Source organism: Vanessa cardui, chromosome 20, assembly GCF_905220365.1.
Source record: "Vanessa cardui chromosome 20, ilVanCard2.1, whole genome shotgun sequence".
Taxonomy (NCBI): Eukaryota; Metazoa; Arthropoda; class Insecta; order Lepidoptera; family Nymphalidae; genus Vanessa; species Vanessa cardui.
This window is the reverse complement of record NC_061142.1, coordinates 7,784,104-7,810,610: the sequence shown is the minus strand read 5'-3', so window position 1 is coordinate 7,810,610 and position 26,507 is coordinate 7,784,104. Positions and strand designations below refer to the sequence as shown.

The 26,507-nt window shown below is 33.3% G+C and overlaps 3 protein-coding genes across 4 annotated transcripts in view; all 3 read left to right on the top strand.

Moving 5' to 3' along the window:
• LOC124538507 (hemicentin-1-like) overlaps positions 1-9,979 on the top strand; it is a 43,245-nt gene extending 33,266 nt beyond the window's left edge. The window contains exons 2-14 of one of the 2 annotated variants that reach the window (XM_047115588.1): positions 1,039-1,227; positions 1,990-2,116; positions 2,921-3,117; positions 3,337-3,447; positions 3,842-4,042; positions 4,590-4,753; positions 4,892-5,045; positions 5,623-5,753; positions 6,177-6,336; positions 6,475-6,813; positions 7,330-7,605; positions 8,150-8,326; positions 9,285-9,979. In XM_047115588.1, coding sequence (XP_046971544.1) covers positions 1,140-1,227; positions 1,990-2,116; positions 2,921-3,117; positions 3,337-3,447; positions 3,842-4,042; positions 4,590-4,753; positions 4,892-5,045; positions 5,623-5,753; positions 6,177-6,336; positions 6,475-6,813; positions 7,330-7,605; positions 8,150-8,326; positions 9,285-9,454 — 2,295 coding nt within the window. In that variant the 5' untranslated portion in view covers positions 1,039-1,139 and the 3' untranslated portion in view covers positions 9,455-9,979. Of the gene's footprint in view, positions 1-1,038; positions 1,228-1,989; positions 2,117-2,920; positions 3,118-3,336; positions 3,448-3,841; positions 4,043-4,589; positions 4,754-4,891; positions 5,046-5,622; positions 5,754-6,176; positions 6,337-6,474; positions 6,814-7,329; positions 7,606-8,149; positions 8,331-9,284 lie in introns of both variants that reach the window. The other variant, XM_047115590.1, reaches the window with a different exon arrangement.
• Positions 9,980-12,763: 2,784 nt separating this feature from the next.
• On the top strand, positions 12,764-16,753 carry LOC124538418 (CLIP domain-containing serine protease 14D-like). Its single transcript, XM_047115471.1, has 7 exons — positions 12,764-12,918; positions 13,768-13,913; positions 14,387-14,594; positions 15,251-15,432; positions 15,524-15,629; positions 15,911-16,079; positions 16,431-16,753. The coding sequence occupies exons 1-7, from the start codon at positions 12,855-12,857 to the stop codon at positions 16,660-16,662; spliced, it is 1,107 nt and encodes a 368-aa protein (XP_046971427.1). The 5' UTR covers positions 12,764-12,854; the 3' UTR covers positions 16,663-16,753.
• Positions 16,754-19,436: 2,683 nt separating this feature from the next.
• On the top strand, positions 19,437-23,636 carry LOC124538645 (CLIP domain-containing serine protease HP8-like). The gene is made up of 6 exons (XM_047115773.1): positions 19,437-19,604; positions 20,511-20,647; positions 21,230-21,428; positions 21,724-21,905; positions 21,973-22,081; positions 23,428-23,636. The coding sequence occupies exons 1-6, from the start codon at positions 19,544-19,546 to the stop codon at positions 23,607-23,609; spliced, it is 870 nt and encodes a 289-aa protein (XP_046971729.1). The 5' UTR covers positions 19,437-19,543; the 3' UTR covers positions 23,610-23,636.
• The last annotated feature ends 2,871 nt before the right edge of the window (positions 23,637-26,507 follow it).

Below are 26,507 nucleotides of genomic sequence, written 5' to 3'. Positions count from 1 at the left end.
ATAATGCGAAATACACAATACATATAAAGCTATATTTTCGGTGGATATGGACAAACAAAAAAGACATATTTACATGTTAATATAGTGTTTCATTTTACTTGAAATTTACATAGTTGCGATTGTTGTTTTATCTACAAACTGTCCAATGGTAGAACTTTGAAAACTTCTTGTAATTAAAGTAAGCAGGTGTGTATTCTGAATTTAAATTCTTGTGCGGTTAACTATTGACCGTTGATAGAGGTAATAAAAGCACTATTTTACCAATGTCACAGGTAATTTATTTGATTTTGCAATTCATTTAAGATTACAGTAAGCGTCAGTTTATTAGCGACCTATTGGGTATTCAAATACAGAGTTTTGACGTTTTAATTTCTTATAAATCTATACATGACTAAGCAAAGACAAAAACAGTTAAGTGTAATAACATTTTTTTTCTTTTTAGTGCTTTTAAATAAAAACTTGGTTTTCGACAAAAATGACTTTTACCAACAATAAATAACCTTTCATAATTGAAAATATAAAAAAAAAAACATAATTTAAAAATATATATGTATTGTAAATAGTATGCCAGGTACGGATAATCTAGAACACATATTTTATTACGAAACGTAAGTTGGACGTGAAGGTAAACTATCCTCTGGGAACTTTCATTATTGGGGTTAAAACTATCGTTTATTATATTCAAACTGAATAAAAGTTACGACCTTGTCCAGTTTTATTACGTCCATTATGAATTCTACCCTCATGGTTATAATTTAATATATGATTATATTGGTAAATATCGTCTACATATATCGTCGTTTGATCGAGATGATACCAATAGAAGGCAGACAAGTTGATTTCACATTTATTATGTTATAATTTTTTTTATAAATAGGGAATTATATTCAACGGCATTTTGAAAATTAAACTAATAATTGTATATATTTCAAAAATTATTTAGTTATATAGTACCTAAACCTTACCCCCTATTTAGACATTTAATAGCTGTTTCTTACACCTGATGAAATTAAAAATATCAAATTTTAATTGTTTCAGAACCCTAGAGCTGTGTAATGTAAGCTGTACGACAATGAGGAAAATGGTTTGAAAACATGGATCATCGTTTGGGCCAATGAGAGAGATGCGCAGGAGTATGGATGGACCGTAGGATGCGCGTCATTCCGGCGCTTATTTGCTTCATGTTCACCTTATCACCTGTCTTAGCATTTATACCTGGAGTTGATGGTAAGTCTTTATAAATTAACTATTATTCTTCTTAAGATTGGTGGAGCATTGGCGTCACGGTAGCATGCGTAAGCGATCCCGTGGCGCCCGCCGAAAGACGGAGAGGGTACCGCTGGTTTTTTAGTGGGTAAACCCGGTGGACCTGGGCGCACTCGGCGTCCAGGAAATCGGGGAGTCTCACAACCCCTTACCCCCCCCCCCCCCCCCCCCACTTTACATCACGTGGGAGAAGCGCGTAAAGCATTTATCCAGCGAGAAAAAAAAATGCTGACGTATTGGCGATGTAAGCAAGGGTTCAAATTTCTTACAGCGCCATTGTGAATGACAGTGGTGACCAATTACTTGGCCAGTACGCCAATCTAGATTAAAAACAAATAACGACTATTAAATTACGTTCGTCGGTCGGGTTTTCATTAATGATTAGTAGGGTCTATATTGGGCTATCTAATTAGGACCTTACTAAACGGTTAATTGTTTACGTTTATATGCTTAATCCAGTCCCTTCATTACGACAACAAGAGATCTATCTTTTCTAATCAGCCAAATAGAGAGAATGTCTAACTTAACACTAAATTAACACTACATAAAGTTTTTTCATAAATCATTTCAAATTACAAAGCTTCCTAGATATCCGATTCCACCCTCTAAATAATACAACTAATGCCATCTATACACATTTATTTGTACTATTAAGAACTTTTGAATTCGTATGTCAAGCGTTTCTTGTTTCCCCGTCAAAATAACAGATGGCGTTACTTTCAGGTCCAGTAATAGCTCAAGAAGCTTTAGAGGGAGGTAAAACTACGTTGTTTTGCGATTCTGCAACAGATTCCCCAAATGACGAGCTGATGCTTTTAGTTTGGTATAAGGATAATGCGCCAATTTATAGGTAAGTTATGCTCTACTCCCCATTTTGCAATAAAATATATCATAATGTATTCTGAACCATATAGAAGTATTCATTAAGCTTAAATTTAAATAACACCTTTATAAAAGCTCTTTAAGTACTAAAGTGATGAAGTATAGACGTGTTTTCCGTAGTAAGAAATATATTTATTTGCAAAATATTTGGCGTGGATATGAGCTTACATATCCAATGAAACATCCACCATTATCATTAAAAGGGCATTAGGGTTTCGTCATAAAAATAAGAAAATGGTTAGAAAAAAGAGTATTGACGTGTATTTTACTATTTAGTTAAAATATAAATATTAAATTTGTTATTTGCAAAAACTAATCACCACTGTTAATATAAAATTTCATTACAAATACATACAAGCAAATCATATAACCACTCGACTGATTTTAAACTCGAAATCTTCGCTTAAGATTTACGTTTTACCTTTAACTTAGTGGTAGGGCTTTGTGCAAGCCCGTCTGGGTAGGTACCACCCACTCATCAGTTATTCTACCGCCAAATAACAGTACTCAGTATTGTTGTGTTCCGGTTTGAAGGGTGAGTGAGCCAGTGTAACTACAGGCACGAGGGACATAACATCTTAGTGCCCAAGGTTGGAGGCACATTGACGATGTAAGGAATAGTTAATATTTCTTACAGCGTCATTGTCTATGGGTGATGGTGACCACTTACCATCAGGTGGCCCATATGCTCGTCCACCAACCTATACCATAAAAAAACGTACTATAGTGACGTAAGGACTACAGTATATGAATTAAATTCAAATTATTTCAGTTACGATGCTCGCATAGCCAGCGAATGGTCGAGTTCGTCATACAATACAAGTAGCAGATTGAAGGCAGATTTGAAAAATGAACCCACAGCACTCATCGTTACGAATTTAAGAGGAGATGATCAGGCACTCTACCATTGCCGAGTGGACTTCCTTCTAGCACCGACCAGGAACATTGGAGTCAATTTGACAGTCATTGGTAAGGAAAATATTAACTATATAATAGTAAGTCGCACGCGATACTTTGCTTGTATTCAACAGATTTTCACAAATTTGGAAACAAAATTGACAACGTTTACGTTACGTACGTTAGTTTTAATGCGCGTAATCTATCCTTTGTTTTAAAAGAACGCTTCATATTTAAACGTGCTTTAATATATGTAAATTTATTATTTTTCATGACAGTATTTGGTTTCAGTTCTGCCCAGTCAACCATTTTTTTTGGATGAACTCGGGAACAAAGTGGAGAGAAAAATTGGACCATACCACGAAGGTGATACGTTAGTTCTGAGCTGCCTTGTGATTGGAGGTAAGTTCGATACATTTATAAGAAAATATTAATTTATTTACAATATTTAAATTTAAGTATTATACGCTGTATTAAACCATTCTAGAAAAACGAAACATTTTCTTTATAATAATTACAAAAATATTTCTAGCTCGGCTTTATTCATAATTGGTGATAATAAGTGTATCCTTCTTTGTAAATTAAGCTTCTTGGAAAAACTCATCAACAATTTAGTAGTTTCCTCGCGAAAGAGCAACAGAAAAATAATTACTACTTTCCCAGATATTTCCCAACACTAACTTAACTACAGTCATTTTTTTATTACTAAATTAATTTTGAAGAAAACGTCAAAATATCATCAATAACATACGAATGTAATTATGATCTCTTTCTTATGTTATTTATTTCTTTGCAGGTCGTCCTCCTCCTAGAATTAGTTGGTATTCCGGCAAAGATCTGGTCGACGCGTCAGACGGAGCTAGCGATATACCAGGTGTAAGAGAGAACGAATTATACCTTCCTCTCACTCGTCACAACGCTGAGTCCCTCTCATGTAGAGCCAGTAACACCCACCTTATTCCCCCAGTGAGAGCTTCACTACAAGTTGAATTGTTTTGTAAGTATTTTGTAAATTAAAAAGCAAACCTTTTCGAGTATTCTTACTATTGTATACCAAGTATCAATTTTACAATTGTCTGGTTTACCCAAAATATGGTTATAAGTACATAATAAGTTATAGTTACACCAAAACCTAAATTAATGTAAGGTGTAAGAAAATTTAAATGAGGAAATAAATTAAAAGGAAAAAACTGGACAAACCAATTCGTATTTTTACAATAAACATTTTTCATAGAAATGTAAACTCTAAATTATAAAATCCTTATATTCGCAGAAGTCTCATTTATGTAATCTATCCTGAGAATATTTTTAGTGGATTTTTAGACATAAATTAAACAGAACAGATAATTCTACTTTTAGACATTTCTCCTAGTGTGTAAAATATGTCAACTTTTTGATGAAAAAGTTTTCCTAAAAACATAGAATTGTAAAAATCATTTCGTATTTCACTCAGAGAAGTTTTGACAAGTAACATACTATGATATGCCATTGTGATGCGTGTGACATCACTTTCTGACACATTTGTAAACGTTTATCCTTTTCAGTACCAGCCTACAATGTCACAATAAATTGGGTACGAGGATTAGTAGAAGACGCTCTACGAGCAGGCAAAAAGGCAATCGTGCAATGCATAGCCCATGGCTCCTACCCTCCACCCGAGATCACTTGGTGGCTGGACCACCGACATCTCACTCAACATAGCAATCAGGTAATTAGCTTAATATCATCCCACAAATTATAGTGCCGGAGACATTGCGATAGTTAAGTCAATAAAATGTGTTTTAATACAATAAAATCTTAATCAATATTTACATTTAATTGAAGTAATTTATTCGTTTACTTTTAGAGTTGGGATAATGTTACCCGAAGAGCTGAATCATTTCTGGAGTTCACGCCTGCGGTAAATGAAAATGGTGCAACACTGGCTTGCGTAGCAACCAACACAGTGATGGCACCAGGGCGGGACTCGAAGGCAGATGTCATCATTTTAAATGTTACCTGTAAGCTGTATACTTTAGATTTTTGGTTTTATAAAACATAGAGATAATCCGTTATTTTCCGCTAGTCAAAGATCGCCCTCTCATATTCCTGATCTTACCTACCACACTGTCTCTTAGGCTGCTTCAGGTCAGATGGATAATAATGACACGGTACTTTCCTTCAATGCTGAATAAAGAATAAACTGGAATAAAACTTACAAGTACTTGCCTTGAATAGGCAATCTTCGGTATGCAGATAGTACACGATTACTTTTTTTCTCATCCGAACGGGCAAATAGACCACCTCCTAGTGAATGATCACCACCGTCCATAGAGACATATTAAAAAGTCTTAGATCTCTATACACTGGGAACTAAGTTGTTATGCCCCTTGTGCCTACAGTTACGTTGGCAATCACCATTCTTAACCGGAACAAAATGATACTATGTATTGCTGTTTGATATCTTCCCAGACTTGTACAAAGTACCACCAAATATGTCAATATTATCTAATTGGTTCTCGTTTCGAGGACATCTAACAACCAATTAGTTCGTTGATTAAGATATTTTAACGAATAATGTTACGAATTTATTTGCAGATAGTCCAATAGTAGAATTATCAAAACTAGGAGATGGAAGACTGAATGAAGTGGTCGAGTTGGACAGCTTACATTTGGAATGTGAAGTTAGAGCCAACCCACCTGTTTTAAGCTTTACTTGGTATTTTAATGTAAGCATATTTATTATATTTTTTTTTATAATATAAAATTTACTTAAGGGCGATGATCACTTTTTTAGTTTTTATTCAAGAACGCTTTATGCAAAACTTAAAGGTTTTTATATGTCTCTAAATAATAATCATAATAAATTTAACTCTTCAGAGTTTTTTCAAAGAAAGAAACTTTAAAAAGTATTAAGAAAATAAAAACAAATTGAATATCGACGTCCAGAATTTGATCGAATAAAGTAATTTAACTCATGTATAGTAAATTGCTTAAAGGTTCTTGATTAAAACCTTATTGTGAGGTTCACGAAATATGAAACAGATATAAAATAAATCAAGTTTGTATCATAAAGATTCAAAAACAATTATTTTAAATAAATTTCATTCAGGTACAATAAAATAATCTGTAATACTGAATAATATTTTCAGGACGTGGAAATCCGACCTAATAGATGGTGGGGCGATCAGGTTTCATCTCAAACGCTGTTAGTAGAAGAAGTTACACGGAGACACGCTGGTCGATACTCCTGTTCTGCTCGGAATAATATTGGAGAAACGAGAGCGGAATCTATCAATATTACTGTATTTTGTAAGCAAATATTATCCAGAGATTAAACACTATCTTCTTATATTCTATCTTCTGTCCAAATTTAAATCATTGTCTTTTTGTATCGATATTCATATGAATATTTGGAATATACCCTAAAGACTCGCCTTTGTTTTCCAGACCCACCAGAATGTCAGGAGCATGGTGTAACATTAGTTAAAGAAACATTGAAATGCAATGTCAAAGCCCTTCCCCCACCTGACACATTCTTCTGGCACATCCAACCAGCGGACGAGGATGTTCAGCATTTAACAACCGGCTCAGCAATTCTACCACTCACACAAATCACAGGATCCCTTTCGAGGACATTAGATGCCAGCTGCGAAGCGGGTAATGGCATTGCGTCTCAAGAAAAGCCATGCAAAAAGATCTTCAGCTTCGAACAGCTGCGACCTCCGCAGCCGCAGCAGTGTGATCTAGCCTTTGAATATGAAGAATTCCAAATGAGATGTATCCCAGGTATGTGTTCCAATACTAGTCATTTACAAACCTACAATTAATGTCAAATATAAATAAAAGTTATGATTTTAGTAATATTTCAATTCAAAACTTAATAAATAAATTAATAAATTACGTAATAGATGAAATACATGTATATATATATGAGATTGTTCTTCATAAACATTAAACTAGCTTCATGTAATAACCAGAGATTTAGAGTAGGCTAGATACTGCATGTTCACCAAAGAGAATAAGAAAAACAAAATGTCATTTTTTTTAAACCTACGATGGTAATGAATTAGCACGTAAATATAATAATTAATCATAATAATTTATCTAATTATTTACCGCTAATAGTTAATAAAACTACCTCCAATGTCCAGATTTACTACCCTAAAAGATTTTTTACAGTTATTACAACGCATTTACACGAATGAAAATCGTAAGGAGTAGCGCGTCAAATTTATGTGTATCACTTTGCGCACGTTTGTTCTAGCCTACTATGTGTTAAACAAAATAACTTATATTTTCCAGTGGAAAACGCAACATACTATGAAGTATCTGTTTGGCGAATGTCAACATCGAACGCTTCATTGGTTCTCGATAGAAGAGGATCAATGGGTTATGGTATGAGCCAGGCTCTCGCACAAGGTGAGGGCGTGCCTTGGCTTGTGAGGGGTCCCCTGGGGAATTTGAACGTGGGAGATGAAGCGGGGGCCTCTGCTTGTAATCGTTACGGGTGTTCCTCTGCCTTACTGTTACGACCAACAGAGAATTTATTACATGCTGCCGCGAATCCCTGGTGGAAATGTAAGTAACAGTTCACGGTTATTATTCAAAGAGCCTTAGGTTATGACTGACTGACTATTATTATTACCCACTCGGTAACAGAAATTGGAGTATGTTTAAACATGGTCAACTTATTGTTATAACCTTAACTAATATCTTATAAAAGTAAGTCTGTATGTCCGTTATTTTGATTTTGATGATTGTATGAAGCCAGCTTGAACCTCCAAATACAACAAAGGCCATAGAACCAGAAAATAGATGCTTTTAGCTACCACTGGACCTATCACTGAAATGGGAGCGAAGATATAGGCGACAATTTGTATTATACAAAAAAAAATTAAATAAATAGCAAATATAATACAAAGTATTACATTTTCCATGTTTTTAGCCAATTTATAGTCCATTCAATTAGTTAACGGCTCTTTTGTTAGATTAGTCATAGTTCTCTTTGATGCACAATATTATCGACTATCACGCAATTAAAGACCATTATTAATAGTCTGATTAGACCATTAATATTAAGATAAGTGATTTGCCAACTTATAAGTCAACTCTATGATTACAGTTCTCCTAGAAAAGGATGTGGGAATATCAGTGGGCGCGGTGGTACTGGTGGCAGTTTTCGTTCTGTCCACGGTACTCGCCGTGCGTCTGGCACGACGGGCGCGCTCCAAGCCCACACCTGTCATACAAGTTCTGCAGTTGGATGACGTCGCCCGCGATTACCTGGAAACAATTGGAGGTAGGTAAGGATCATGAACACTGCTCACGATCTACGCATGCTTTCTTCTTCCTGTATTTCTATTAATTATAATTTGCTATTAAATGTATTGTAAGCAAAAATATTTATTTTTATTTAATTTTGTATTGATATTAATTCATTAAAGAACTGAAATGGCCCAGCGGCCAAAAGGCGTCAATCGTAAACGTCGATTGTAAATTAAAACCTGGGCAAGCTGAATTTTCATATTTTCGGTGGTGAAGGAAAAAATCGCACCGTGAGCTGTGAAACTCACAAATGAACAGCGTTCTGGAATAGGGTAAAATCCTTTTCCTCCATATGAGAGAAATCCTCAGTTCAACATAATAAAATTTAAAGACTGTACTGTACTTTTTAGACATAAGTACAACTTATAATCTATAATCAATCGAATTTGTTTTGAAGAACATTTCCCATAAGAAAATCCGCTGCTTTATCCAGATCTACTAACTTAAAATATTAATTAACAATTTTCCTTTTCTTTTTAATTCTCATCTTCATTTTATTTTTAAGTTAGAGTAATGATCCGCTTGAAACAACCTTTGTTTGTGTAATGCAGACAAAAGAGACATAATATATTTTCAGATTAGTGACGTATTTTTGATTTAAGGAATGTTTAATATTTCTTACAGCGTCAATGTCTATGAACGAAGGAATACCTTAGCACAAGGTAACCTAACCGTTCACCTTCCGTCATTATGAAAACAAATTATATAAAATAAAAGAGTAGTATCAAGAACAACATTAAATTCTATATAACGAAGAACCCTTAACGAAACGAAAGATGGTGGCTACTAGCCAACTGTTATATGAAGTCAATATCTGAAATATTAATTGAACCATATTTTTCCTTACATTGGTGTCAAAAGTGACAATGTTAAGCTTCTTTCTGAATATCGCGTACCAACAATTAAACATCGTAATGTTATTTTTTTCACAGATCATAAGATCCACGCATCACGTAGTCTCCGCTCTTGCAGTAGCGGCTACTCTGATGGTTCAACTGAATCAACGCCAACGGTTGACAGGAGACGAAAACCAAGATTATGGGACTGGGAACCCCCACCGCCAGACGTGACTCTAACAATACACAGAGAAAGTGCAGTGTAATTTATTTCATTCGTGTTTATTTAGTGTACAGTGACATACAATTACGAAAGTTGAAAGTCTTGTGTCAGTGCGACATATTTATCATGAAATTATTTTAAGAAAAATAAACTGAAAGTTGTTTAAGGAGAGTTAGTGCTTTCTTTTAAGTATAATATATTACTGATGTATTATTATCGATCATTATAATATCGACTGTTGTTATTCCGCTGTTGGATTGTCGATTAATACAGAAATATATGAAAATTCTAATATAATAAAAGAAATTTAACGAAAAATTTAACTGCAGAACTATTCTTTAAGAACTTAAATCGCCGAACATGATCGTAAAATATCTAAAAGTCGTATATGACATCGAATAAAATAGTCAAATGAATTAAATAGCGTAAGGCTGTTAAAACATTTTACGAGTAACATGCGAAATGCGTTCTTACAGAATAGCACTGATCTGCGAGGTTACAAAATGTGCGCTTCATGAAATGCATTTATTTTAACTCAAACTACTACGAATAAACATTTTAAATAGTTTTTATTTTCTTAATTACCTTATCTATATACTATATATGACTGACTGATTCATCATCGCCGAGTGAAGTATTAAAGTTAAGGACTTGAAATTAGGTAAGTAGGATCAATTTATTGAATAGACACCCACTAAGAAAGGAGTTTTGGAAATTCTACCCCTAAGGGGGTGAAATAGAGGTTAAACTTTAGTATGGAAGTCCGTCATGTTTTAAGTTAGAAACATGAAAATTTATTTTTGGGATACTGATTAAAAATAAGTCGATACGTATGTCAGCATTTTTGAATATTCTATCCCTAAAAGGGTGAAATAAGGGTTGGAAGTTAATATGGGCGCCCGCCATTTTTGAAGTTAGATCTATTAAACTTTATTTTTGGAATACTAATTAGAAATTAGTAATACTAATTTAAGCGTTACTGCATCTACTCCTAAGGAGGTGAAATAAGGGTAGAAATTGAAGTCTGTTATTTTTTTTTATGCAGAAACATGAAACTTTATTTTTGGGATTAGAAATGAGTAGATATGTATTTATATGATCTTAGATATTCTACCCCTAAAGGGTTGAAACTTATATAGTAGTCACGACAAATTTGTTATCTTTTCGGACTCCAAATGTGCCCTCCAACATATTGCTCGATGTACATCTAACGCTAGAAGTACTCCCGTAGCATATACAATTTTAAAACAAATTTGTAGTCTGAGAGAACAATCGAAATGCGTTGTTTTGCAGTGGATTCCATCTCACATTAATCTAGTAGGCAATGACCTGGCAGATACACTTGCTAGGATTGGAGCTTGTGATGGCGTGGAAATTAATGTTAAGCCTAATTTTTCCGAATGTTTACATATAGTTAAGAATAAGTGTTTTGATCAATGGAGCGAATATTTTGATAAAAGGTCGAAGGACAAGGGCATCTGGTATCGGACCATACAACCTTTCCCACCTAAACTGCCTTGGATTGACACAGTATTATTGAATAGGAAAGACGTAGTCACTGCTTTACGGTTGCGATCTGGACACATTCCATTAGGAAAATTTGCGCATCTGATGGGAGTGGTTCCGCATCCTTATTGCTCGGTTTGTGGAGTTGTGGAGGATGCCTATCATGTTTTGATGGAGTGTGTCAAGAACGAAACCATAAGACGCCAAATATTTTGTGATAAGCTGTTTTTTTGTAACGTTGGAGAATGTAACAGTATTCTGTCCATACCTGATTCTGTCTCGGCGAAGAAATTGTATAAATTGATTGATAGTGTACAAAGAAGCTGAATTAATGTAAATGTTCAATAACAGGGCGACATAGTCGCTTAAGCGACAAAGCTCTTAATTAAAGAAAAAAAAAAAAAAAACTTATATAGTAGTCAATTTTATCTAATATTATTTTAATTGATCTTGATTATCTGGATAATAGATGGATAGATGAGAAACAATAGAAACCCAACGAATATCTTTGATACTTTCGGAATACCTTTTAAGTTCAAAAGGGCATAGTTTACGCCTAAAGTCGATGATGAGCTTTACGATTAGTCTGGAGGATCTGGAGGATCTAGCCCATGAAAGTTGAACCACCAATGTTCATTACAAAAGGGTCTTAAATTGACGTAATATTTTAAATTAATCTGTTAAGTTATTTATATAATCTCCACGCGAGCTAAGCCGAGGGCTACAGCTAGTTTTAGTATACTTTTGTCTGTTATAGCGACACTGTACATAAAATCACACACATTATAGCCGCCAAGTAACTCAGTTTAGTTCACATTTTCCACCTCTTAAATAACATACTAAATAATGACGATTAATTTTATATCTAATTTGAATTTTTATTCAGAGCTATGAAATGTAATGTTATTTATATTTAATTATAACACACATATTTTATTTTAAATTAAATACCTTAGAATAATCTTACCATATATCAATAAAATACAAAATAAAAAAATACAAATTCCCCAAAAAGAATTTATCATGTAAATAAAACATAATAATACTAGTCGTTTGTAGCGAATTCGTAAATACCGAAGCACAACATAAATTACTGATAATATGGAGAACAATAACACAACAACAATAATACGGAGAAACTGTCAGTTCCTCCTTACAACTATGAGTCAGATGAATATGTAATACGTATGTATGTATAAAATACATATAGATAACAAAAGAAAAAAGTTCAAAGCAAGGTGAGTAGTAGTAATAGAGTAGGTAATGAGAGCCAGTGTCAGCCAGGGATATAACATATTTATCCCATGCTTGGTGTAAGGAGAGCATCAAATTTGAGACAATGGATGCAATCCCGTGTTTAAGACCATTGGTGACCACTTACTATCTAGCGACCGTCGCCGCCGTCCGCTACTAATGTTATACAAAAAAATCGTAGTTTTGACACCTCCTTTCAGACCGCGCCAGTTACAAGGGTACTACCGAGTGGATTGGGTAGCAAATATTTTAATATTTTATTATTTAAAAATTAGCACAGAATTGATTCTTGATATACTCATAAGGAATGGACTGTTATATTATATTTCAATAAAATACATACTACTATTAATTTTAAATACGCATACAGAAAAAAAAGATATTTTAGCCATTTTCGCCTGATTATATTTAACGCCAATGTGACATGTTTTTGTTGTCTCAATTTCTCAAACGTTTCCTCGATCAAATGAAATGAAGGATACAATTGAACTAACCAATGACGCAGCTTATTATGAATAAACAGTAATAATTAATAATTGCAATTTTTATTAAATCGTAAACACGTCAGAGTCTGCATGTAATGTAATAAAAACAATATTTACGTTTAGTATTTCTGTTAACTCCGAATGGAGTTAACTTATTTTGTTATTAAACATATTTTTTAGTTTTAGAAATATTGTAAAATGTCGTTAGCGCTAATTGTACTGTTCGTATCAGTTCTATATGGAAGCGATGCATATAATTTGAGTAAGTATTTACTGATTTTTTAAGATACTTTATATTAGTCAAGTCAATTAAAAAGTTTTGAATACATACATACAATAAATTTGGATGATAGTATAATTTGATACCAAATAGTTGATCCATGACAGAAACAAAAGCTTGTGTCATATACTACATATATATGTCGGTTATTCCGGTGATATCCCACGAACATATTACATATATATATATATATACATTAACAAGCCGTGACCCCGACCTTGTACGCGTTTGAATTTAACAAAAAAAAGATATTATAGCCTAAGTTACTCCCTATTATATCAGTTATCTGCCAGTGAAAGTCCCAGCCGTTCTAGAGATTAGCCGGAGCAAACAGACAGATAGACAGACCGACAAAAGTTGTAAAAAATGTTACTTTGGTATATATACCGTGAATACATACACATGCATTGAGTGAAAATGGGCTATTTTAATATTACAAACAGACACTCCAATTTTATTATATGTATAGATAATAATAGTATGTTTATGAGTCATAAAAGCGTCATGTCTTCATTTTATAATATATATCAACAACACATTTCTGTTCATCTAACTTTTCAGCTGGCGAAATGGGATCACATTCGCAAACTACTGTGAAGATCTTATGTAACCCTGATTTAATCACTAAGTTTACGATTTTATTTCCTGTACAACATTTCAAAAACATAGCATAAATGAACATGTTGTAATTATCGTTTAACACATTCAAAATAATGCATTATGATTACTATATACAGAAGTCTAAATATCTTGTACACTTTATAAAATGAGTAAACATGAATTTTCCATGAATTAAATTGGTAGGATTAATAGAATAAAATAAATTCTCAGAACAATGCAGCGACTGCAAATTCTATCGCGCGTGTCCTGAAGCTATACATTTTTCATCGATCGTTAAAGACGAAGAAATAAAGACAACAAAATTAAAGTCATCGATTTGCGGCGTCGAAAAAATTAATGGAATAAGGATGCCGAAAGTGAGTATTGTGTTTTTTTTCAACATTGATTTCGGCCAATCAAAAATACTTCATATTTGTCGAAACAAAACACGATACCTAAAGACTCAAGACTTAATCATCATATTCGATGGTACACTTTATACTTCATGATTTGGACAGAAACAAACTTTAATTAGAATCAGATAATTTTTGACGTATATATAGATTTATAATATGCCCCGCTCCGGCTTCACACGTGTACAATGCTGATACTAAAAATACTACAGATTTTTTCTTGTTTCTTTACTATATTGTCCATGTACTATATATACAAAATCCTTCTTCTCGAATCACTATATTTATTAAAAAAAACCATGTCAAAATCCGTTGCGTAATTTTAAAGATAAGCATACTTAGAGACAGACATCTGTGAGCGACTTTGTTTTATAGTATGTAATGATAATGTTGATGAATGATAGATACAATGATTGAAAAAGATTACATTACAACAGGTATGCTGCTCTGATTATATTTCTACTGATGATCCATCAGTGCCCGGACTCATTGGTCAAATAGATTCAAAAGAAAGGCACGCCAATGCACTTTTACCTGAAGAATGTGGTCGAATTGACGGGCAGCGTATCATCGGGGGTTCCATCGCGAACCTATACGAATTTCCTTGGATGGCACTTATTTCGCACAGAACACGCTCAAGATCAGGTTTCAATTTTAAATTATTTTATTTAATACATTTGAACATATTAACTTATTTTTTTTATACCTTTGCTTGGCGGACGAGCATATGGGCCACTTGATGGTAACTGGTCACCACCGACCATAGACAATGGCGCTGTAAGAAACATTAACCATTCCATTAATCGCCAATGCACCACCAAATTGGGAATTAGATGTAACGTCCCTTGTGTCTGTAATTGCACTGGCTCAATAGCCCTTCAAACCGAAACAAAACAATATCAAGTAGGTTTGTTTGGCGGTAGAATAACTGATGAGTGGGTGGTACCTACCCAGACGGTCTTGCACAAATCCCTACCACCAAATAAATATAAAATAAACATGAAATACCACTACTTACCACAAAACTCATCGATAACATTGTTTTTCTTGTTTTTTTTTTCTAATTTAATTTAAGGAAGAGAGATTTAAATGTACATGTAAATAATGTCAATGAACTTTAGTCTTTTTTTATGAGTGTATGCTATCTACCGACAAATTTGCACAAAGCCCCCAAACGAACTATCCTGACTACAGTAGTTAACTACATTTCTCGAATAAGTGAAAATGTTAATTCTGAAAAATCTTCAAGTTTACTTATACCTACTATTAATTATTTTCTGATGTTGTTTTTATTTTTACAGCTTATAATGACCTCTACTTTAAATGTGGAGGAAGTATCATTAATTCCCGATACATACTGACGGCTGCTCACTGCGTTTTCAAAAAGATGCTGTATAAAGTTCGAGTCGGGGAATTGGATCTCAGTTCCAAAGAAGATTGCCAAGGGGAATACCCGAATTACTTCTGCGAGGCTCATATTCAGGTTTAAGTTATTTCTATTACTCTGAATATCTAGTTATACAATTTATGACAAAACGCTAATGTTTATAAATTGTTTTAAATCTTTGCAACAGGATATAGAAATCGAAGAAAGTATTCCCCACGAGAAGTATCAACGTATGCCGTCAAAGAATGACATTGCATTACTTCGACTTAAGCAACCAATTGAATTTGGACACAGTGAGTGGGATTTTAGAAAAATTAAGATTCATAATAGATTTAACTTAATATAATTTCCATTTCAATATTTCAATTGTTTATATAATACATGAAACAACATGCACAAACACAAAAAAACCCGCTGAGTTTCTTTCGCCGGTTCTTCTCAGGTCAGGGTATTTTCTTTTCCGAACCGGTGGTTCTGTTTCAATTGACCATCAATAAGAAAGTGTAATACTTCTATATTGAATAAAGCAACTTGAGTTTGAATATGACTATTAATTTGATGTTTTTTTTTTCAGAGAATGTCGCACCGATTTGCCTGCCAGTGTTAAATGAGCTTCGTAATATAAGTCTCGTTGGTAGAGAGGGTACTATTGCGGGTTGGGGTACAACAGATAGTGGCAGTAAGTCCGCCACACTTCGAAAGGTCGACATACCGATATTAACAGCCTCTGATTGCTTCGAACAGTAAGACATAATAACATCTTTCTTTTAAGGAATTTATAATTTTTCCGAATTTTAAAACATGAAAATATAGATCACTTTGGAAAATTAATAATTTATTTTGTAAAATTTAAGTTGGTCGTATGTTATCATGAAAAATTATCATCAATTCGAACTCATATTCAGTAACAAAGAGATATCTTTCAAAAAACAAGAGAAATTGACTCAAACGTCTTTCCCAAGTCTCAATACTTGTAATTGTGAAATTTGAATGAGATAATATAAATATTCTAAATTTACTTAGTATCTTTACTATGATATAAATTTGGGATTGTGTATGATGGAATGTATATCAAACATTATTGTTTTTTTTAGGAAGACAGAAACCACACCTAACCAGTTCTGCGCCGGTGAGTTAGGCAAAGATTCGTGTGATGGTGATTCCGGTGGACCTTTCATGGTGGAGAACAAAGCTAATGGCAAATACAGAATGATCCAGTACGGCATCGTATCGTATGGTCCTAAGATATGCGGCACGGCCACTCCTGGGGTATATACTAATGTCGTCAGCTATATGGACTGGATATTAAGTAACATGAAGCCCTAAAAAAGAAAACTCTTTTAATACTTTAGTAATCTATCCCTTTTACATTAAAACGCAAAACTTTTATTTGTTTTATAATAAAAATAAATATTGATTTAAATAATATAAAAGATGAAACTGTATAATATTAGATCATATTGTTATTATGAATAAATGAAAAATACTAGATACTAAATAAATAAGCTTTCAAAGAAAAGACAATCGTTTAATTTGTTACTTCTAAAAACGTAATCGTACATCGAAATCAGATTACCGTTTTAAAGTAACTTTGAATCCCATATAATAAACACGTAAGATTGAATCATTATAATATATATTACTAGTAAACGGCCGCGTCTTCGCTCGAGTTTTAGGATGTTGGTTGCCACGCGTTAGGCAAAAAAGTAGCGTGTAAAATGTCCTTTCTCGGAGTTCATGTTTGCTTCATAGCAAATTTCATCAGGTTCGGTTCAGCGGTTTGGTCATGAAAGAGCGACAGACAGAGAGATCGAGTTACTTTCAAATTTATAATATTAATATTGATTTCCCTGTAAAACATTTCAGAGCTCATTACTATAATTTAATATTTACTTAGCTAACCTGACTGTCTGATCTGTGTAAGGAAAGTTCTTCCATAAACCACAATTGCTTCAAAATTGGATCAGTCAGATCAGTAACTATATGACTCGAATGTTTTTAAAAACATAAATATTTTTGTTGCAATTAATTATTAATTGTCAACGTTGCATTTATCAAAGACCTTAGTATAGAACCGCACATTTTTCCGCGTTTATTAAAAATAAAACCGCCTTTTTGACCAATACAAATTTATAAGATATTTATTTAGGCTAATCTAGTAAGGCTAGTAGCTTTTGAAATTTACGGGGGAAATACGTTTGATAAAATATTATAATATGGGAGTATATAAATGACAATTAATGTTCAGGAAAACATAGCATATTAACAGAGAATGCATTTTGAGCAATAAATAACAGTTTGAGAATATTTTTTAACGTTTTTTAATAACCTATTACTTTTTATTGCATCATATAAGAGCTTTGACAAATTGTGATCCCATATATAAATTCATAAAATTATAATTCTGCAACTAAATTAAACAATAATATGTAGAAATTACTAGCCCGAACAAAGAGGTACATGTAATAAAATACACTTGATATCGTCTTTAGACTCATTTGAGTGTAAATTGGCTAATACAATATCATAGTCAACTATGGTAAGACACAAATTAGATGTAGCATCGGAAAATGCAATGGAATGAAAATAAAACCGATTACTGCCGATTAACACAACCAATAGAAATAGCTCCCTATCGCGCCATTCGACGCTATTCGTCGCTATAGATTCACGCGTCAGAGAAAGCAAGTCCATGTAAATCGACGCGTCAAATTGACGAATATATTAGGTCATATGATATTACAAGTTATTACGTTTGTGCAAAGGTCATATTCGCGTGAGAAATAAATATTGATAATTTGGGATATCGTACTTAATTCGGATGTGATCGGTTTTACGAATTTTGCCGATGCGACATCTAAGTTGTGACGTACTATACGTAATTATTTTGCAAAACCGACAGTCTCAGTCTATCTTCATGCTTCAGAAAGAAGTGATATCTCCGCAAAACTTCACTAGAGTACATCATACGCACTTGCGATTAACAAACAATTGTCCTACAACAATTGCTACGAAATCTTAGCTAATTCTTCTGAATGCTCTAAATAAATATGAAGAAAACAAAAATTATTTTAAACCGATGGCAATTAGTATGGATGTGTTACCTCTCGAAGTTGTTCAGGTATATGTTTGTAAAGGAGCATTTCCTTTTGTCTAAAATAATTTACAGGAATATACATAAAAATATTGGAATTATTTTTATTCACTTTATGACATTCATCAGATAATCACCATCAATACATTCAGAAAAATTGGAAACGTGAAGCGGCAAATTGGTTAATTTAGAACGTTTAGTTATAAATGCATGCATTTTTGACATTGTTTTGTTTTTTGCAATTTTTTTTTACAGCAATTCACCCATGTTTATAAATCTGTTGTAACTTGTAAGATAAACGGCAGACAAAAATCGGTGTATTGGAAAAGTGTGAGCTTCGCATGAAAAAGTCAACGCCTTTTAGGAAAATTAAAAGTCTGTATATATTATTATTGCTTATTATTTAGAGCAAAATAATTGACCAGTGAATAATCTAGGTTTGCAACGATACTGCTAAGAGTATTGTTTGAAAAACCTTGCATCCTCAAACCTAAAAGTCTGAAATAATGAAAAATCCGTAGAGACTACAGACTTTTTGTCGGCAGACTTTTTTACTTCAGTCAGTGCCAAGTCTATGTCGTATGGACCTACCATAAGAAGTGAGATACATGTATACCTACCTAGTATAGACAACAATATATTTTGTTTCTTTTTTCAAGACAGACAAACCTGGCTTAATCTATGCTGCTTTAACATCAAGTTTTTCAGAAAAGCCTTCTTCAGAAATATTTAATAAAATACATGAAAAATAATATCTATAGTACACTGACATTTCTTTTTCTCATCGACAATGACTTATTACAGATTTTTTTGCATGTATAATATGCATGGTATCACATATAATTATACAAAACATGTTAAATACTCAATATTGTGATATGAAACTATTTACATACACCGTGTAAATAATAAATAATTTTAATAAAACTAATTAATACGGTACTAATATATTGAATTATGTATACGTATATGATCCACACTATCATAACTATATTAATAAGGAAAACATCACCGTCACTTGGAAGTTGGGTGCCAAGCAGTGCTAACGTGAACACACAGATATATAAATGTCATATGTATATAAAGAACATATATATTTAATAACAAATTAAAATGATTCAAACATTATTAATTTGCTTGTTAGTGATTCAAGCCTCGGATTGTACGTTTGCAAGTAAGTATAACAAACATACTAAATTATTTTATTATAATATATTAAGTTTAATAATCAACAGGTATCAGCGATGTATAAGAAATAATAGGAGTTCCTGGTTGGTTATTGCAGTGATATAAAAGAATAATATCTGCCATTGAAATGACACAGATGACCTCATATTATATGTTTATCGGCTATTCAAATTAATTTTGATTCAAAAATGAAGGTCATTCATTACTTTACTGGGTTTAAATAATTTAACCAAGCTTTTTCAAAAAAAATCTATCAGTAGTTATTTTTTTTAATTTAAATAAATAACTGTTTACTAAAGCTAGTATTCAACAGGCGCCAGCAATCATCCTCTTCTTTTCTGAATTAGACTATTTCGTCCATTGATTTTGAAAATTCGAAAAAAAATAAGCTTTGACAAAAACATACATAAACAACACTTCTTTTAGAATTACGTATTTTCATCTGTTCGGTTCTGTCAAAATAATATTAATTTTCAAGACAGTCTAAAAATATATTTGTCACTGTGAATTTTGCGATAGTAATATAGTTATCATTATACATATTGCTACTTGCGCAACAATCTGTTTTAAGCAACGCTTCTCCACGGATTCACTGCAAAATTGATAAAAAAAAATAATATTAAATAAACAAACAATTATAAAGTTATGATATGAAACTGTAGAGTTCGGATGTTGTTTACATCAGAACTCTTTATTTCTCAATTAATAACCTAGATTGAGAATACATATAAGTAAAAGATACACCCACGAATTGAATATAGATATTTTACCGTCGCAGGAAGTAAGATGGGCTGGCAACACTGATTCAAAAGTTATATAGAAATTATTGAATTTTAGAAATAATATTATTTTATCTTGGGACACTAAGAATAATTGGTTTTGTTTAAATTAGAATGCGACAGCTGCATGTTGCTCCGTGAGTGTCCCGAAGCGCTGAACTTAGCATCCGACACAAACCCCGCAGTAAAACAACGGCTTCAAGAAGCAGTATGCGGAATCAAAACCGTGGACGGCAAACGACATCCTATGGTAAGCACTACACTATTACTGAAGACGTAGTCTAGGAACTGTCCTTAATTTGTGAATTTAACCTAAACACGCGGTAGCGTGTCAGCCAAGTTCAGGTTTTTATTATAGCGTCATTCCGTATGCCACCGCTGTCTGTTCATCGTTCCAAATTATGGGTGCTAATTTTATTTAGTTTTCTGTAATACACACATTATGAGCCTAGAAAAGTTATTAAAAATGGCTGCTATCATTGTCTTAAATCTCAAACATAGTGTTTTTAGTTGGTGTTAACTAAAAGAAATATACTTTATTGTTCACAATCACATAGAATTTGGATTAAACTAATAATATTTCAAGTACAAATAGAATACAAATTGTTCATTCTTCTTAATTTTATATTTTTTTTACACTCCTTGAAAATGTTTTGATCATTCACCAATAAATAGTTTCCTTGCGCAGCTTTGCTTGCGTGAGGACTAAGGAACTGATGCTCGAAACTCCAAAATTTTATTATGATCACTGGAAAAGTTAAGACGTTGGATAGAAAATAAACACACGAAGAATACACAATCAACTTTGCTTGACTGATGATCTTTGTGACAGATTTGCTGTTCCAACTTTATCACGGTGTCTGAAAGATTCGCAGAAACATGTATAGACATCGAAACGCACGATAACGTCGCTCTATTACCAGAAAAATGCGGTGGTATCAATGGAGACCGGATCATCGGAGGTCTTTATGCCAACCTCTATGAGTTCCCATGGATGGCACTCATCTCTTTTGTCACTGGGATACATAATGGTTATTAGTACTTTGTATTTTATACACCAGTACCCTTCATAAACGAAATGTTACAGATTTCACCACCCATTTCACTTTTTTGATAAAATTCTTGTGATTTTTAAATATTATAATCAACTCTTCCTTGATTAATGAAATATCGATTCATACACAAAGCAATTATTACTTTCTGAGCACTGATTAATGTTAATAAGACCTTACAATGATTATCAGCAGTAAAACGATTATTTCAGATCCTCTTGTCTAATCAGAATTTGAACAAATGTATATTCTGACTTTCATTCCTATGTTATAGGTGAAAGACAAACTCAATTCCAATGTGGAGGGACAATTATAAACTCTAGATATATCTTGACTGCTGCACACTGCGTTGAGTCGAAAGTAATAGCTGGAGTACGCGTCGGTGAATTTAATATAAATACTCCCGAGGATTGTCAAGGAGAATATCCACATTATATCTGTGAGAGTCATATTCAGGTATTCAATACACTTAGAAACATTAGTCACTTGTTTTATATTTGGGTCTAATCGTTTTGTTTTTTAGGATATTGCTGTCGTCAAGTCCATACCTCATGAGGACTTCAAAATACTGCCCAATGTACAAAACGATATCGCTCTCCTCCGCCTCAAAGTGCCAATTGACTTTTCATTTAGTAAGTTAAATGGGAATATTGTTTTGCAAGCTATTTAAATACGCCTATTATAATTATAATAATTATGACTGACCTGGAGCGCACAGCATATAATATAAAAATACATTATCAGTTTTTTCTTAGTCACTAACACTTTTATTACACTGCAAACTGAATTGTGTTCTCAATGGAAGCAACTCCATACATGCGGATATCAATTCAGCTAGTAATCATTTGATTCATTCGTAACTTTTTTCTCAATTTAAATCTGAATCGATCGTTGCTTGCTTCGCTTGCTTACGTTGTTGTTAGACAGTTTTTTTTCGCTTAATCAGCTTGGACAAAGTAATTATTATATAAAAATATCTCATTAAAAAGTTATTTTATTATCGATTGCATTATCAAATAGTTCTGATGTAAAAAATCGGGTTAAAGGAAACAACAAATGAGTGAGCTGATAATAATTCGAATAGAGCTGAAAATCGGTATTGGTCAAAACCTTAACGAACTTACTTTAACAATATAGACCGTATAAAATTTCAATAATGCAATTTTCTTCTAAGCAGTTTCATACTCATCATGGCCGAGCTTAAACTATTAAAGTTAGGCCTTGAAATTTGGTGAGTAGGATGGATTTATTGAGTAGGCACTTACTAAGAAAAGAATTTGGAAATTCTACCTCTAAGGGGTAAAATAGGGGTCAAACGTTTGTATGGAAGTCCGTCAGTCTTTAAGTTAGAAACATGAAACTATATTTTTGGAAACTCGTGAGAAATTATAAGAACCGAGATGGCCATTGGGCCATCACATCCTAACCATTGGGGTAGAATACGTGCAGATGAACCGATGATTGCGGCTCAAGCCCAGGCAAGCACCACTGAATATACATAAGCTTAATTTGTGTTTACAATTCATGTCGAGCTCTACGATGAAGGAAAACATCATAGGAAACCTATATGCGTATAATTTCATAGAAATTCTACCACATGTGTATTCCACCTACCCAGATTGGAACAGCTTGGTGGAATACGTTCCTAACCTTCTCAAAGCGTGGGGAGGCCTTAGCTCAGCAGTGAGAAATTTACAGGCTGTTGTTGTTGGTTAGAAATGAGTAGATATTTATTTAAGCGTTTTTGGATATTGTGCCCCTAAATATTGAAATAGAAGTTGAAATTTCATATATATTAGTCTTGAAATACGTCATATTTAAGTTAGAAGATTGTCGTGCCAATAATATTACTGAGTGATTTAAGACCTCCATATGCATCGGCACCAGACTAATAGGTACGGCACTCCATTGGAATGTCATAGAACCTACCTTTAGTTGTCCTAAAAAAAATTATCCTCAAATTCAATTTTATTTATAGAAAACGTCGCACCGGTCTGTCTACCGATATTCAATGAACTGAGAAACATAAGCCTCGATGGCAAACGAGCTACTGTCGCCGGATGGGGAATTACCGAGTTCAACCGGGCGTCGTCCGTTCTCCGGAAAGTTGATTTACCAATAAAGACTGAAAACGAGTGCCGACAATACTATGACCGGTGAGAAATTTCATTGGCATTATAATCTGCTTTGAAATAAAACTAGTTATAACGGATATGAATCACGTATATTAATTATTTTTGACATCCCGACGTTTCGAGCCCTTTACAGCGTTCGTGGTCACGGGTAGACTCATCTACCGCGTCCGTGTATATGTCCGTTATAACTAGTTTTATTTCAATGTCTAATAATCGCGAAAATTTAAAACAACATTATATGCTTTGAAATTTAATAAAATACTAAAACTTCCAAATATATATTTTTTTTATTTTAGAAACGTGGACACTCGTTCGAGTTATATTATTGACTATAAGAAATTCTGCGCTGGTGAGACGGGCAAAGACTCTTGCAGGGGCGACTCTGGAGGTCCACTTATGTTAGAAGAGGAATACAAAGACAACTATCGGATGATTCAGTTCGGAGTCGTGTCTCATGGACCACAGCAATGCGGTACCTCTACCCCAGGAGTATACACCGATGTTAGGCAATACATGAAATGGATATTGGATAACATTGAACCCTAAATTAATAGCCCTAAGAATTATATTGTATGTAATGTAAGATCTCATAGCAGTTATTTTCACAAAACATGAAAATAAAATAATTGGTATTCTGAATATGAAGTCTGAATACCGTATTCATACCTCGTAAAGAGCATTTAACTTAATTATAAATCATTTTTTTCAATAAATTTGCTTTGAGAAAAACATTGTAGTCATTTTAATCAGTCGGTAACGTAAGGTCGCAAGTCGCAACCGAACTGAAAAGAGATATTTTGTTTATTAACATCAATCTTCTTGTTTTATAAAATAAATTAACTTAAAGGGAAGATTCAATACGTACTATTTTAAGCGATGACATAAACGCTGATTATTCACTAACCCATCTATTAGCCTGAACGTACCTTGTGTTTATTTAAACCTGTTACAATATTTGTAAAACTACAGGTTCCAATTGTAAAGTAGGTATAAACGGCAATCTTCATATAAATAAAACTTTTAAAATGAAAACATTATTTATTTTAATAAAGACTAATCGGTACTTTGTCTCAGTAAAGTTGTTATCAATTTATTTCCAATATTTTCGTTATCCTAAAAGTGTAGGTTGAAGTTTGAAAGATATTAGACTACATGATCCAATGAACTTCGTATCATCTAAAAAGTACCTACTTTGTTGCGCTTCTGAACTTATGAAGCAAAAGTATTAGGGTGTTCCTCGTTCTTGATGCTGAAACGATTTCAATAATGCGTATCTGTGTTCGTAACATTCCAGCTCAAAACAAACTGCAAGCAAAAGCAACTTATTAACAAAGCAGAGGTTTGCTAATGCCCGCTACGTTCTGTCAAACGTTTTTTTCCAAATGTTAGGATAAAGCTTATACTTACTTATTTATAGCGAAAAGGTCTATATGTTTGTATATTTACATATGAACTTGATCAACTTGAAGGAGAAGTATTCAACATTTCTGAGCCTCAAAAACTTTGAACAATGTTAGTGAGCATGGCACAATTCAGTAATTATCAATATGCATAACTTGTCCTTTGATTTCATTACTTTATTTCGCCCATAGCTGACAAGACAATGGGTATCCGTTATTATAGCGCGTCAAGTGTAAGTTGGCGTGTGGTAAAAACATGTTTTAATTTTTTTGTTCATTTATATCTTATTTGTTTTATTTACCGTTATTAAGATAACTTACCCAAAATCTATTAAAAATGAGACGTAGAGAATTATTTTCTAGGGAAATATTGGTAAAATAAACAAATAAATGGCAAGACAAAGGGTGTAGCAGGTGCTGACACAGGAACGCCAGCTTATACTTGACAGTCTGTACCCATGACAGTATCTGCAATTAGGTCTCTTTGGAATAGCTCGATCAAACTGAGTAAAAACTCCTTAGTCGCCACTACGCGTCTTTTAACTATTATTGGCTATATAATTAATCTAGAAGAAAATGTCGTATGGCAACCTGCATATGTCTGCAGTTTCAATGAAATTCTGCCAAATATGTTATCATCAATCCATTTGCGCCATGTGGTGGTATTAGCACCAAACCTTCTCAAAGTAAGGAAAGGCCTTAGCTTAGCAGTAGGATATTTACAGACTGTTACTTTTAACCACCACCTCATCAGTTATTCTACTGCCAAACAACGTACTCAGCATTGTTGTGTTCCGGTTTGAAGAGTGAGTGTGCCAGTGTAACGGATACAAGGGACATAACATCTTAGTTCCCGAGGGTGGTGACGCATTGACGATGTAAAGAATAGTTAATATTTCTTATAGCGTCATTGTCTAGTGGTGACGGTGACATCTTAAAGTCAGGAGGCCCAACCAATAACTTAAAAAAAACCTTTAACACTTAACACAGACAGACATACACAAATGGTTTCGAATTTATAATAGTAGCAATTTTTTTTTAATTTTAAGCCATGGCTGTAAATGGAGCAAAACAAAACAAAAATTATCCAAGCCAAAGGCAGCCAAAGAAAAGATATAAACATTGAAGCGCCAATATAATTGCGGCTCCGTACGATTTTAACTTTAGGCACTTACTTTATTTAAGTCTGATTTATCGTCGATGGCGATTTTCGTCGTTCGTATTTTCAATAGAAATTTTAGCTCCGACATGTAAGTCGACTGTATGTAGATGCAGTGAACACGTTAAGGTCAACTAAGGTAGTCAATATAAAGAAGAGTTTTGAAAAGAATAAAGATTTACAATGGGAAAAAGCTATAAATTTCACGCCTCGCTGCCTGTTACAAAAGTAGCCACTAAATCATTAGAAATTTCTTTACAAAATTAAAATAGAGACAACACGTAACTATTGACAAGAACATAAAAGATTGCAAATATAAAATGTAAATCCCTAAAAAGAGCAAATGAATACGGCCTTTTTTAAC